We start from the raw sequence: 15,908 nt of genomic DNA on the forward strand, positions 1-15,908 counted from the left end.
AAATCTGCAAGCACGGGCAGTGGTTATGTCAATAATTTCATGTTTGACATATTTCCCTACGTTTGGTTTTGAAGAAATGCATATAGAATGTAAGGGCCTGTTTGGTGGGCCAGTTGGACTATATGTTGTGACCAATTAAAATGGATTTGAGTTCACTCCGTTGTTTGTTACGGCAAACTATGAGATGAACTAGATTATACATGATGAGATATGAATCTATAATAGAGTGAGCTATCTAACTTATCATATCGCACATGTTACAAGTCTTGTTTTACAAAGCCTAACCTGATGCCCATTCCTTTCTAGCCCACCAAAAGAGCCCAAGAGTATAAAAAGAAAGTCCTTTTGTGATTCCCTAATATAAGTGGGATATGTATATTGTATTTTTCATGTAAGTTTATGAATATATAGATAAATTTGTGAAATTTTATCATGCCAGTTGCATTGTGAGGATATGTTCATGACACTTTGTAATTGCATGCCTAATTAACCCTAATTAGCCCAATAAAAAAGGTCTTTTGCAAGATATCATTCGAGTTGCATTGCAAGGATAAGTGCATGACAAGAAAATGGCATTGTAATTGCATGACTTTCAAGTTTAGAAGGGTTTGTTCGGTCCCAACTCAATCTCCACCCCTCCAAAACCAAATTGAATTCCATGGGTGTCTATCGATACCGATCGTTTTTCCCCTCTTCACTGAAGGTGCTCCTAGATGTAATCAAAACACAAAATGCCTCGAAAGTAATAACCAAAATGTTGACTCTAAAAAGCTAGAAAACTTCCATGCGAAGAAGGCGGCTTTTCTAAGAGACGTGGAGGAGCTTCAGAGCCATAGGAGAGTTGTTGAAGATTTCCAAGATGCAGAAGCCCTCTGCGAGCTTGCCTCTTTTGAGTAGCATGGTTGGAAGATGGAAATCTTAATAAATGATGATAACTCTGGCAATTTCAAAAGGGAAGTACACGATACGGGCAATAGGGTGGGGATATAGGTTACTTCTCTATCCCCACCCTCTTGCCCGCATCGTGTACTTCTCTTTTGAAATTGCTAGAGTTATCATCATTTATTAAAATTTCCACTTTCCAACCATGCTCCTCAGAGGAAGAGGCAGGCTCGCAGAGGGCTTCTGCATCTTGGAAATCTTCAACAACTCTCCTATGGCTCTGGAGCTCCTCCACGTCTCTTAGAAAAGCCGCCTTCTTCGCATGAAAGTTTTCTAGCTTTTCGGAGTCAACATTTTGGTTATTACTTTCGAGGCTTCTCACCTTTCTCATCAGGTGAAGGTAATCATTTTGTTTGTTTGATTTCTTTCTAATATTCAAATAATTATTGTTTTCTGCTCCGAATTTGAAAACTATTTGGTATATTATGTATTTGGGTATCCTAAATTATAATATATGGATGATTGAGCATTATGGATTCATTTACTGAAATTAAGCTTATTCAGTTTTTAATTTTAGGTATAATCTTTTAGTTAGGGATGTTATTCCTTTCTTTGTTACAAGTTTGGACCAAATTAATTAAGGAAGCCTTTGCCATTTGTTATTCAGTTTTTAATTAAGCTCATTCATTCAGAGGAAACGAAGCCATTGCCATTTGCTTCGTATAGCTTCCTTTCGATCTTCAAACGGAATGGGAATTAGATGTGCGTACAAAAGGGTCGAAATCACTTGAGAATGTGGAAGCATCACAACTTTTCTGGTTAAATACATCACGAGATGCTTTCCCATATTTTCCGCATGCAGTTCTAGAGAAGTAATACAAGAGAAAGAGATAGAAATGGACAGAAAAAAAGAATGAGATTGTTCCCTGAGAGTGCTCTTGCTACGGTTAAGCGATCTTCGGATAATTCTATATATTGGTCAGCTGCAATGGGATTTAGAATACGAGTTTGTTGTGTTTGTGAACTTGTGCTCAACTCCGGAGTTGGTTCATCGTGTTTTTTCTTTCTGGTACTTACTGTCATGTCAGCACGATTAGCTACAAGTTAGTTAGTTAAATACCTACTTATTATTTTGTACGTGCATCTAATAACTGCATTAAGCTTCCTTACTTTTTTCTTTTGAGTCATCACCAACTCATTGTTTTGTGCATCCCAAACCGGCCAATTCAAAGAGACTTCCCAAGGAGGGTATCTGCATCTCAATTAAACAGTTCAAACAAAATCTCAACATCGACACTTAAAATGTAATTGCTTTTGCTGGTTCAATTTATCTCATTTAAGTTATAATGGTACCGCAATTTTAATCTAATTAAGGTAATGCGCTCTCAATTAAAAATTTGTCACTATTGGTTTCTTAACTCATCAAAACATACATCTATGGTTTTTTTCCGTCAACTCAAGCAGAACTTCCGTCAAAATAAGCAATGTTGGAAGAACGTTGCTAAAATTCGGTTAAAGTTGAGGGACCAATACTCCAATTGAGTTAAAGGTGAGGGACCATTCCTCCATTTAGGGTTAAAGTTGAGAAATCATTGCTACAATTTTCTCATTTAGTTTTTCACATTACCCTTTGGTTCAGTCTCATGTGCTTAGCACCTAACTCATTTTGAGGTAATAATTCCCAACTCATGAACATTTAACCTTAAAAATTAAATTCCGATAAATAATGAAAAATAACACAACCAACCCATTCTTGTCAATGATTTTCACCACAACTCCTTTTTATCTTTATCATTTGACCAATTAGGTTCTCTATATGATCTTTTGACATCATGAAAATTTGAAAATGAAAATAAATAGTTTGGTAGCGGATAGGAGGAGAAAAAAAGGGAGAATTGAATGAATAAAGTTAATTTTTGTGAATTTTAAACAAATACATATCACTTAGTACTACGATCTAATGGTATTCTTCTCACTTGTAGGTGAGAGATATTATGTTCGATTCTCGTCTAAGGCGAATTTGAACCACATTATTGCTAGCCCACTGTGAGGCCTAACCCACTCCCCAAGTCTTAGTTTGATTCTCATCTAAAGCGAATTTGAACCACATTATTGCTAGTTCATTGTGAGGCCTAACCAATTCCCCACCTCCTTAGTAGTGTACATAAGTATTGATAAGGTTTTGGGTGAATTTTAATTTAAATAATTTTTAGAATTTTTTTAGCCGTTTTAATTTTGGGATTTGTTTTTACAAGTAAATTTGCTCATATCAATCTCAACCGTTCGATTTAATGCGATTATAAACGATTTTTGTTTTTTTGTTTTTTAATATGTACCGTTGGATCTTCCATATCATAATAGTTGAACAATCAAGAAGTACTAGTTGGGATCTGAAAAGGTGTTTGACAAAGCTGTCAACAATGGGTCCCAACCGCTATAGCTTTGTTGCGTACTGGCTAGTTGAGTTAGTTAGTGCAATGTGAGTTAGTGTGCTGAAGGTGGGCACAAGACATGAGTGTTCAAGTGCATTAATGGACCACCCCTATATTCTTGGCTCAAATTTTGGGCAGAATCTAGCTCAAACCAAATTTTCTCCCCACCCTTTATTTTAGCTCAATTTTTAGAAAAGCTTTGCAGGGTTTCACTACTTAAAATTTAAGATTTAATCCAATCATTGTGAATGATTTTAGTATAAATAATATCAAATGTATTAGGAAAATTTCTATAATATTTTGGACTGCCAATAAAATTAGGGCGTTGATAAATCCAAAAAAACATATGGAATTTTACTGTTTGTTGGGTCTTTTTTCCCTTTCCTTGTTTTTTAAAATCCTTCCATCTTCACTTGAAAATCCATTTGAATGTGGTTCGTGGATTGAAAATTCAATGTGACTCAGGGCACGTTAACATACTCGTAATCGGAATCAATTTATGGAATTAGATTCCGATTACGGGATACACTTTTGTTTACATAATCGTGGAGATTAAAATACATGTGGGATCTACACGCATTAAGGAATCCAACTCCTCATTTTGGAGGAATTGGACTCCCTAGATAAGGGAGGTAATTCAATTCCTGGACTGGTGGAGAATCCGAAATCAACTTCTTTTATCAATTATGCCCTCACTTGGTTTTTATTATTCCAATACTGCCCTTTCCTCTCCTTCACTAGCCATCTCAGTCCCGACCATTCTCCCTCTCTATCTCCTTTCTCCATCACCACTGGCAGATCCATTAAGGGGCAAAGGGGGGTCAGCTGACCCCCGAACTTCGATGAACGTCTATATATACCTTAGGTGCTGACCTTTCGAACTTCGGTGAATATCCATGGATACCTTGAGTGTTGTCCTTTTAAAGATTAGAGTTGGCTTCATACATGCCCTCCAACCGACTTCGGGCCTACCAAAACCCGATGAATGTTCATGAATACCTTGGGTGCTGCCCCTTGCATACATTAACATGTGTGTAATATGCATTTTCAAATGACTTCAGGCCTTTCAAGACTCAATGAAATTGCGATATGCATGCTATTTCTGATATAAAAAAATTTGCGCTCTGCGCACATTATTCTTACTGACCCCCATAATATGATTTCCTGGATCCACCACTGTCTATCACCCTTCTTCATCACTACTGCACATCCAATGCCATGCCCAGGCCACAAAACATTTGCAACCCAAATTCGTCAAATCGCCTCACCCCCATTTACCTGATATGACTGTCGAATCACTTCGTCCAAAACCCACCAATTGATTCCATAACACCAAAACCTGAGTAGGAAATAGGCATGAGCAAAAGAATTTCTTCGAATTTCTGGGTTCTTTCTTTTGCGGGTTTGGAAGGTCTTGACAACTTCAAAGGTTTCTAGGTTCTTTCTTCTCTGGGGTAGTAAGATGAATGTGGCTAGGATTTTGACTTTTAATTAGATTTTAATCTAATTTATACACAAAATATCAATAATAGACATTTTAACCTTACTTTAATTAAATAAATAAAAATGTTTTTAGACATAAATATAGAATAACAAACAAACCAAAAAAATAAGGGTAATTTAGTAATCATACTAATTTATATTCCGATTCAGCTAAATTAGTAAACAACTTAGTTTCATTTCTATTCCGATTCCTAAATATTTAAGTAAACAGTTTCAACAAGAATCTGATTCGGATTATTTCAATTCCGCTCATCTTAATTCCTTCTATTCTGATTACGTTACACGAAAGGAGTCCAAGAATTCTCGCTTGCAAATCTCGACCTCGAACAGCTATCAATTTACGAGTCATGCCATCGTCGGTTCAAGTTTTGAGAGCGGGCGGATCACTCAGGATAAGAAGAAACGAATCGGTTACTTGTTGATCCTCCCGTATTTTCCGTCGACATATGAGTTTTCCATTCGAGTGGGACGCTCCGAAACTGTTCATGGTCGAATGTATTCAGGTAATTTTATCTGGATTATGATTATGTTTTCCACTGCTTGTTTCAATTGCAACTGTAACTCCATTTGTTTGTTGGGCTGTAAATTAGATTCGGTTCTATGAAGTTCAGTATTAGATCCCGAAAATGTACTGGAAAATGTTACTAGATTATCGAATGTAGGAATGTTAGGTTGTTTGGAGAGGCTGTATTGTATCTTATTCTACTTTCCATGTTTTCTGGGGTCAGTTTTTTTTTATGAAGAAAATGGGATTTTTAAGTTGATATGGTGTAGATATGGTTGACTTGGCACAAAGCCAAGCATATTTAGGATTGATACAGCCGATCTCACTTGGTGAGATAAGGCTTTGTTGTTGTTGGTGGTTTTCACTTTTGTACTAGGGTTTAGAAGAGTGGAGGAAGAATTGTGATTGGTGAGAGAGATGTAGGAGAAATGTACAAGCAAAGTACAAAACCATTTGCTTTGCATTTGCCATTACCTCTCTCTAATCTGTTGTCCAAACATTATTGCAGTGTACACATTTCCAAATCTCCATTTCGACCTCGAAACACAATCAATTTACAAATCATACCATCTTGGTTTCATTTTTCAACTATTAAGAGCGGCGGACACTTAGAAGTACAAAAAGAAAGGCATCACTTGTTTGTTGGTCCTCCCGTATTCCTGTTGATAAATATATGAATTTTCCATTTCAATCAGACACTTTGAAACTGTTCATACTTGAAGATACTCAGGTAAATATGGTCTGATTTATGATTATGTTTTCATTTGCTTGTTTTAACTGCAACTGCATTTGCTTACTGAGCTGTTAATTGGATTCGGTTCTTTGAATTTCCATTTCTGTTTCTATACCTGAGAAAGTACTGGAAACCGTTACTAGATTATCCTATGTATGAATGTTAGGTTGTTTGGAGAGGTTCCATTATATCTTATTCTGCTTTCCATGTTTTCTGGGGTTAGTTATTATGACAGAAAATGGGATTCTTAAGTTGATATTTTGTTGTGTGCTTAAATTGAAGGCCTATTTGATGACCATTTTGTTTCTAGTTTGTGGTTTTCTTTTTTGTACTAGAGAAACCAAAAACTGTCTCTCACCGTCCTTCCTCCACTCTTCTATAGCTCATCAAATGGGTCCTTATTATATACTAGTTTTTATATTGTCCTTTCTAAGATTATTTTTTGCCAGGTAACAAGATTGGATTTTTAAGTTGTTATTTGGGATCTGAGAATAAAAAAGCATACGAATCTCATATGATCTATGATGCTGATCTGTAGCTTTTTATTAACAGGCTATTGGGTTACTTTTTATGTTTCGTATTTGATTAGTGTAAAATCTTTTTCTGATTGCATTTTTATTTTTTGGATCAAATGGTCAAGCAGTCCAAACAGAATAGAATTTTCTGTTTTATGCAGAAGCATTAAATCACTGGCCAACCCAAGAAGCAGTAGTTTATATAGGAATTCGTTCTTGAATTCTTTATTGTGGGATGTGATGAAGCTGTTTCATATCGACACCCTAACCCCCAAGCCTTTCATTTACAATGTGTGCAATAAGCTAAAAGGTAGACATATAAGAAAGAATCTATGGGAAGCAACCATCACATGTAATCACCACCTGCTTTCATCAATAGATTGGGAACCACCACCAACTCCAAATTGTGAATAAAAGAATTGCTTATAGATGTCTATGAACCTTATTGGTACTCCGAAATTCATGGAAAAGGTCCTTCTCGTCCTAATTACATTGCAAGTTCCCCCAACTGTTTACATGGCTAGACCAACAACTGTGAAACCCTATTTATTGTTGATGTCTTTGATGGGGCGAAAACATTTTTCATGCTTAAATTTGTAGAATTGAGAATTTTATTCAGGAATTTCTCTACCGAGTCTACACATTCTTCCCATGTAACTTATTATTTTGGTTCTGAAGTTTTTTTTATTTTCTATTTGTTTATGTTACTCGTAATCACCTATAAAGATTATTGGTTTTGGGTAAGGAGAGGTGCGCACAGGATTTCCCATTAGAATTAGAAAATCAGTTTTTTCTCAGTAATCCAAGTCCATATCAGTTTAGGATTGGGAATTAAATTATCTTTTCTTATTCTATTAGGATTTTGGAATCCTATTCTGGTAAGGCATATAACCCATGACCTATGCACTATAAATAGGCTTGTCGGGAGTCCTTTTATTAACAAGAACATCATATAAAACAGCAAGGACACACAAGGATAGGGAGCCAAGAGTGGTAGAGAGGCCTAGAGCAAAGTTTTGGGGATTAGCAGAGGGGTTTGAACAAGTTCTTCTACTCAATTCTTTTTTTGTCCATAGTCTAGTGATTCTCCCAAGAGATCACAGGAGGACGTAGGCAAAGTTAGCCGAACCTCACAATATTTTTGCATTCGTTTATTATTCAGCATATTCACATATCAACATCCTAACTGTTTGCATAACACCAGAGTCTATTGAAAAACAAGATCAGCTAGGGGGTTTAAAAACTACACTGATTAGACCCATCATCTGTTCTTCCCTGAAAACTGCTTGCCATTCTTTTCACCTTTAATCTTGTTACTCCAAAAGTGTTCAAATTTCGTCCAACCAAACATCTTTAATCTGTCATCGAATCAGAATTCTTACTAAGCACCTTCAATCCGTCAAACTCATCTACCGCTCCAATAGTTGTGGATTCTTTTAGTCTTTGTTTGCATCACAGAGACCAAACTTTATATCTCGGGCATTACATCTGCACAGGTCATAATCCATCTACCGCTGATTAAGAACTTATTTGGTTAATTGTACATAGCTTGTCTATCGGTCTGGTTTCACAGTTCCCTTGTCCTTAAATCGGCTCTTCACTTTTGCTGATAGGTAATTCTCACCTCTTTACTATCTTTTGCGGTCAATTTTTCTATAACCACTACATTTCTTTAATTACATTGATTTTGATTCTTTAACTTTTAGTTGCTGCCAGATTGGTTCAATAGCATTCTATCTATCTGTCTTTTACAATTTCAGGGAACGGACCATGTTATTTTGAGTATAAAGATGGAATCTATTAGATTCGTTCTGTTTTTAAATCTACAAGGGAGAATTTAAGCAGAGTACTCTTTTATTTTGGTACTGAGACTTCTATATTTTGGGTTCCCACCTAAATTATCTCTATGTGTAACTAGCTATTTCTGGAGTAAACTACATGCATTTCTATATTTTGGGTTCCCACCTAAATTATCTCTATATTAAACTACATGCATTTCTTGGTTGTTTCAACTGCAACTGCATTTGTTTGTTGGGCTGAAAATTAGATTTGGTTCTTTGAATTTCGGTTTCTATTTCGGTATTGGAACCTGAAAAACTGCTGGAAAGTGACCTAGATTATCGAATGTATGAATGTTTTGTTGTTTGGAGAGGCTGTATTGTATCTTATTTTGCCGTCCTTGTTTTCTGGGGTTAGTTTTTTTGTGAAGAAAATGGGCTTCTTAAGTTGATATGGTGTAGTTATGGTTGACTTGGCGCAAAACCGAGCACATCTAGATTCATACAGCTGACCTCACGTGGCGGGATAAGGCTTTGTTGTTGTTGTTGTTGTTTTTCACTTTTGTACTAGGGTTTAGAAGAGTAGAGGAAGAATTGTGATTGGTGAGAGAGATGTAGGAGAAATGTACAAGGAAAAGCACATAAAAGAAACTAAAAACCACAAAACCAAAATTTATTATAAGTTACTTTTTATGTTCGGTCGAGCAGTCCAAACTGGTTAGACCTGGGTTTTATGCAAAAGCATAAAATCATTGCCATAAAAACTTTTAATAAAACTTTAAGGTATTTCTTGTTAAAGCACTTATAACAAAGGCAGGTATGATATAATATGTTTTATATAGAAGGAAAATGGTGGATTGATGTGGTGGTGGATAAGGTCTTCCTCTCAAACCATTTCGCTCGCCTTAGCACAGTTTGAGTAGTTATTTTGCTTGTATTATGAAAATGATGTTTTATATAGAAGCAGTTCCAAACAACTTTTAGATTTTTAAACTCCACCATATTTTTTTAATATTCCAATGAATTAATATTTCGAGTATATACCCCATTGTTGTTTTTTAGTTGTTTTATTGGGATGGAAAACATCAAAGGTGAGATGAGGAAAACCATTAGATGGTAATACTAGTGGCGGCCATTTTTAGGAAAACCATTAGATGCGATTACGAGACAGAGGTTCAGGGCCGAAGGGGTAGAAGAAGACCTAGGAAGACTTTGGTAGAGACTCTAAGAAAACACTTGGAGTACTTGGATCTAACGGAAGACATGGCACAGAACCGTTTGCAATGGCGTTCTAGGATTCATACAACCAACCCCACTTAGTGGGAAAAGGCTTTGTTGTTGTTCTACTCTTTTATTTTGGTACTGAGACTCTTTTATATTTTGGTTCCCACCTAAACTATCTCTACGTATAACTAGCTATTTGTGGAGTAAAAAAAATCATTGGTGTTGTGTTTCAAACAATTTACACCATTTATACATCACACTACATGCATTTCTTGAGTTGAATGCAACGTTGCACGCTCAAATAATCTTACTTATTTCTAAAATTTATTATATTCTAGTGTACTAGAACTTTATATTCTAAATTCTGGTTACTTTATCTACATCACGTGGTGTAATGCATTATACTAAGTGCATATTTTACACTAGCGAGGCAAGTTATATTTGAGTGATAATTGTGTCTACTTGAGATTTTGTAGATAATTACTTTCTTTATTGGACCATTGGGACCGATTCTGTTTTTCTTGATTATTGTGGCTTTAGGTTTTTGGGCATTTCATTAGAGTGGTTTCGGAGTTGGAATGGGGATCGTAGAGACACTGCAATATTTGGAATCATCTAGAAGAATTGCTTCAGTTAATGATAGTCATTCTGAGGGAAGATTAGTACGTATGCCCATGGCTAATGGGGAGTGCTCTATCCGTACGCAGTCACCTAAGTTAAAGAGGCGCAAAATCTCCGCTGTTCGTGATTTTCCCCCGGGGTGTGGACGATTTGGTCAGTTAAGCAATTTGGGACCTGATAAGGAGGCCGCTTCTGTGGGTACTTTATTGACTGCTCTGACAGAAAGTTTGGTTAGTGGGGGTAAATATGGTGACGGACGTGGTGCTGAAAATCTGATGCCCTCAACTGGTCAGGTAGATGATACTGTTTTGATTAGTGGTTACGATGTTAGTACTGGTGAGACAGTTGAATCTTTAACAGCCTTAGAGCATGAAATATATGATTCGTTGAAGATCCAACATCAGCTTGGTGCTGCTGCGCCAGAGGAGGAGATAGTTGCAGTTCTGCCTGATAGAAATATTTGTTCACCACCTGACAGATCCATCTCTATTTCTACATGCAATCTTCTGGAGAAGACTGCAGTTAAAAAATATCCTCCTCGAAGAAAAATATCAGCCGTTCGTGACTTACCTCCTCTGTGTGGAAGAAATGCTTCCCTGGAAGTGAGGAAATTTGGTCAAGAAAAATCGCTTATCGATGGTGAACCATCATCATTGAACACAGTGAAGACCGATGTGAAGCAAACATGTGAGGATGTCTATGATGAAGAGTTTCACAAGAGTGAATATGTAGAGAATGTATTAGAAATAAGTGGATCCGAGGTTCAACTAAATTGCAATGGGCATGTTGTACAAAAAATGGAGAGAGAAGATGAATATAAAGTAAATTCGAAGATAAACGTGGTTTTGGAAGGTACAAGAAAAACATGCATTGAACCTTCTCAAAAAAGTAACGGATGTCTACGCACAAAGGATGTTGAGCATTCAGAGGAGAAAGTGGAGGACAAGATGGAGGTATACCAAGCAGAGAAAAGTACGAGTGAAAAATGTCTGGAAGTATCTTATTATAATAACCAATTGCACGAAGAAGATTTTGTAAGTTTGGAACCTACATCGAATAGTGAGATTGTGCTGGGTTTGATGGCTGCGTCAAATTGTCCATGGAGGAAGGGAAAAGGGGTTTTCAAGCGTAAATCAGAAGGCGGTGTGAGTGTAAGAAAACCCTCTCAACAAAGCAATGGATGCCAAGGCATGGGGGATATTGGACTTTCAGAGGAGATAGTGGGGACGGAGATGGTGGTATACCAAGCGAAGAAAAGTCCGGGTAAAAAATGTATAGATGTATCTTATTATCATAACCAATTGCACAAAGAAGTTCTTGGAATTTCAGAACGTACTATGGATAGGGTGGTTGTGCTGGGTTTGATGGCTGCGTCAAACTGTCCATGGAGGAAGGAAAAAGAGGTCTCCATGCGTAAACCAGAAGATGGTGCAAGTGAAAGTAAACCTTCTCAAGAAAGCAATGGATGCCAAGGCATAGGGGGTGTTGGACATTCAGAGGAGATAGTGGGGAAGGAGATGGTGGTATACCAAGCGAAGAGAAGTCCAGGTGAAAAATGTATAGATGTATCTTATTATCATAACCAATTGCACAAAGAAGTTCTTGGAATTTCAGAACCTACTATGGATAGGGTGGTTGTGCTGGGTTTGATGGCTGCGTCAAACTGCCCATGGAGGAAGGGAAAAGAGGTCTCCATGCGTAAACCAGAAGATGGTGCAAGTGAAAGTAAACCTTCTCAAGAAAGCAATGGATGCCAAGGCATGGGGGGTGTTGGACATTCAGAGGAGAAAGTTGGGAAGGAGATGGTGGTATACCAAGCGAAGGAGACTCTGGGTGAAACATGTTTGGAAGTATCTTATTATAATAACCAATTGCACAAAGAAGATTTTGAAAGTTCGGAACTTACTTCAGATACAGTGGTTGTGCTGGGTTTGATGGCTGCATCTAATTGTCCGTGGAGGAAGGGAAAAAGGGTCTCCAAGCACAAAGCAAAAGGTGGTACAAGTGAAAGCGAACAAAACAAACTTGATTTGAAATGCCAACTGGAAGGATCTAGTACTGTGTCAACAAAAGTTGACTCAGACATTGGAAGAAAGTCTGTAAAGAAGATTTTTCGTAAAGCACGAAAGAGTGCTTATCAAGGTACAAGTCTGTTCTGGGATGAGGAGTATTCTCTCGAGCATGACCCAGAGGATCTTCATGTGACTCCAAGATCATGTTATTCAGATGTATCCCCTCATCTGTTTAGTCCTAGTAGTGCAACTAGTAAAAATAATGAGAACAACGCAATTGTCAACCGACACACGGTGAAGGAGACATTGCATCTGTTCCAGGCTCTTTGTAGGAAGCTCTTGCAGGAGGAAGAGGGTAAGTCAAAGGAAGGAGGAATTTCTCGCCAAAAAATTGATTATTCAGCTTTAAAGATCCTCAGGGATAAGGGAAAATATGTAAATATGGGCAAACACATTGGAGCTGTCCCAGGAGTTGAAGTTGGTGATGAGTTTCATAACCGAGTGGAACTTACTATTGTTGGCCTTCATCGGCTGACTCAGGGTGGTATAGATTATGTGAATCATTGTGGCAAGATCCTTGCAACTAGTATCATTGCATCTGGTGGCTATGCTGATGATTTGAATGATTCAAATTCCTTGATTTATACAGGCCAAGGAGGAAATGTGATGAAGACTAATAAGGAACCTGAAGATCAGAAGCTTGAACGGGGAAACCTTGCTTTGGATAATAGTCTGCATGAAAGGAACCCTGTTAGAGTGATTCGTGGCTCTGAATCCTCAGATGGAAAGAGTAAGACGTATGTATATGATGGACTATATTTGGTAAAGAAACGTTGGCAGGAATTGGGGTCTCATGGTAAGCTTGTTTTCAAGTTTCAACTGGACAAAATTCGAGACCAACACCTTGCTCGGAAAGAAGTGAAGAAGTCCAAAATAATTCAAGTTCAGGAAGGTCTCTGCATTGATGATATTTCACTAGGGAAAGAGTTAATTCCTGTTTCTGCTGTGAATACCATAGATGATGAGAAACCTCCAACATTTGTATATGTAACTAGTATGCTATATCCTGATTGGTGCCGTCCAATTCCTCTCAAGGGTTGCAGCTGTATTGTTGAATGCTCAGATTCTGAGAAATGTTCTTGTGCAGTTCAGAACGGAGGTGAGATCCCGTATAACTTCGACGGTGCTATTGTTGAAGTAAAGCCCCTTGTGTATGAGTGTGGTCCTTCTTGCAAGTGCCCTCCGTCTTGTTACAATAGAGTTGGTCAACATGGTATCAAATTTCAGCTTCAAATTTTTAAAACAGAATCAAGGGGTTGGGGATTGAGATCACTAAATTACATTCCTTCAGGAAGTTTTATATGTGAGTATATGGGAGAGCTCCTTGAAGAGGACAAAGCTGAAGAAAGAATTGGTTATGATGAGTATCTGTTTGATATTGGGAATAACTACAATGACAATAATCTTTGGGATGAACTTTCAACCCTTGTGCCCGATGCGCTGTCAAGTTCTTTTGAAGTTGTGGACGATGGTAAATTCACCATTGATGCAGCAAACTATGGAAATGTGGGAAGATTTATTAACCATAGTTGTTCCCCTAATCTTTATGCCCAAGATGTTCTCTACGATCACAATGACAATAGAATTCCTCACATTATGTTCTTTGCCGCTGAAGACATTCCCCCGATGCAAGAGTTGACTTACCATTACAATTATACGATAGATTCGGTTTATGATTCCAATGGCAATATAAAGAAGAAGAATTGCTATTGTGGTTCGCTGGACTGTACTGGCAGGCTGTACTGAGGCAGACTTGAGAGGAGAATTCTGGGTTACTCGAAAGAGGTGATTTCTTGCTCACGTGTTTTTACATTCTTCTTAGATTCCTTCCTTCTCTTTTGTATACATCTACTCGCACATGTATGCAAATGTAATTTCATGTGTATGTGTTTATGGTTACTCAAAAGAGGTGATTTCTTAATCCCATGTTTATTTTTATATTCTTCGTTGATTCCTGCCTTCCATTTTGTATGCAGCTACTCACACACGCATCTAAATGTAATTCTGTGTGTACGTGTTTCGTGTGTGCATTTGTGCGGCCTGTGGGTTTTGCCCTTCAAACTGAACATACAACTAAATTAATAGTTTGTTTTTCTTTCTTTGTTTTACCTAAAGAACTAGCCATTTGTATCATGTGATCATATATTATTATTGCACTTATTGATAGTTCTGCATCATCTCTGAACATAGTACAATCTTATGTGCCTTATCTAGTGGCAAGCCAAATACATTTCACCATCACCTTTGTAGCATGGCGGTACAAATGGTTGAATTTAGGATTCAGTTCCTACTGAACGACATAGTTGTATCATCAGTCCAAGGTTGCATATGTTGCATTCCTGTCGCTTGTACAATAAGAAAAACAAAATGGAGGATTCGTCTTCAAAATAATAGGGTCACCGTGACCTGAAGTAAATCAGTAGTAAAGTATAGTAGTTCGAAACCAAGGACATTTGGTACTGACAAGTGCAAAGAAAAAAAGGGATCGATTCTGTAAACCGCATGGGAAAGTTATATTTTTGTTAAATTGTTATGTGACAAAGCAGCTTTTGTTCTATTGTTTAAGATGGTTATAATCTGGTATATGAGAGTTTGCAAATACTCAATGTGCATTTTTGTTTCATTTTTTACTAGTTAATGTCGTGCACTCTGATTTCTAACAGAGCATGCATGATTAACTTGCAGGTTAAAGTGTTGGTAAGTTGCTGGGTGAATATTGAAACATCTGCAGACGAGGAGCTTGCATTGACAACAGTATTTTTTCAAGGGCCAAGGGCTCATGCCATGGTGCAAGACTTACATTTCAAACAATTTTGATCCGAAAAACGAAAGGGCGGGAGAGAAGTCGAGAAGGATGGGCCTTCGGAGGCGGATTCGAATAGCTTGTGGTTGGCTTCGTGGACCTTGTAATCACACTTACAGGTCTTGAGTCTTGAGTTCAATAAAGCTGGTTATTGTGCTTCGGATTGAAGCTGGTGACGCCGACGTTGGCTGTCAATAGTTAGATGGTAGGACTCTCTCTTTGTGAGTTCGCTGCCGCATACGGTGGCCTCACCCCCAAGAATTAGTCCTACTGGAGACGTATACTCTCAGTATCCCGAAAATCCAATTAATTAGTCCTTTGTTGCTGATGCTATCACCAGTGTGGGATTATCGATTTCTGATAGCGTATTTGGGATAGAGCTATTCTCACCGTTGCTTCAAATGCTTTATTATTCGATTGTACTGGAAATGGTTGTACTAAGCGTTTCGTAGCCAGGGAAGCATAAATGCAATGTTTGGATACTGGTGATTGGGTTCCATATTACGTTCCCATGATTCTGGTAGGAACACAAACTTGTGAAACCAAGAAACTAGTATTTTTGTTCTGATTTAGTATTCGGAATCGTAAACCAACATAAACTGAACTGAAATCGGCGTAAACCAAATCGTATGGGTTTAATAATAAATTTAAACGAAATCGTACCGAACCAAACAATTGATATTTTTCCATTCCGATTTGGATTTGAGGTGGAACCGAGCCGAACTGCATTATGCCCACTCCTAAAGTAATGAGAGGGAAGAGTCGAAGGTTTCCGAGAAGGATATAACTAGGGGTGGTTCGGTATGAGATACCGAACCAAAACCTTAGTCCTGATTCCCA

The 15,908-nt window shown here is 37.6% G+C and overlaps 1 protein-coding gene across 2 annotated transcripts; it reads left to right on the top strand.

Moving 5' to 3' along the window:
* Nucleotides 1-5,083: 5,083 nt before the first annotated feature.
* Nucleotides 5,084-15,567, top strand: LOC103403726 (uncharacterized). Of its 2 annotated transcripts, XM_029100951.2 has the most exons (4): nucleotides 5,093-5,320; nucleotides 5,831-6,052; nucleotides 10,113-14,050; nucleotides 14,951-15,567. In XM_029100951.2, exon 3 carries the CDS (start codon nucleotides 10,151-10,153, stop codon nucleotides 14,009-14,011), a length of 3,861 nt encoding a protein of 1,286 aa, XP_028956784.1. In that variant the 5' UTR covers nucleotides 5,093-5,320; nucleotides 5,831-6,052; nucleotides 10,113-10,150; the 3' UTR covers nucleotides 14,012-14,050; nucleotides 14,951-15,567. The 2 variants fall into 2 exon arrangements, with proteins under 2 accessions (XP_028956783.1, XP_028956784.1); XM_029100950.2 differs by lacking the exon at nucleotides 5,831-6,052 and having other exon boundaries at nucleotides 5,084-5,320.
* Nucleotides 15,568-15,908: the final 341 nt, after the last annotated feature.

This window comes from Malus domestica, chromosome 04 (assembly GCF_042453785.1).
Source record: "Malus domestica chromosome 04, GDT2T_hap1".
NCBI lineage: Eukaryota > Viridiplantae > Streptophyta > Magnoliopsida > Rosales > Rosaceae > Malus > Malus domestica.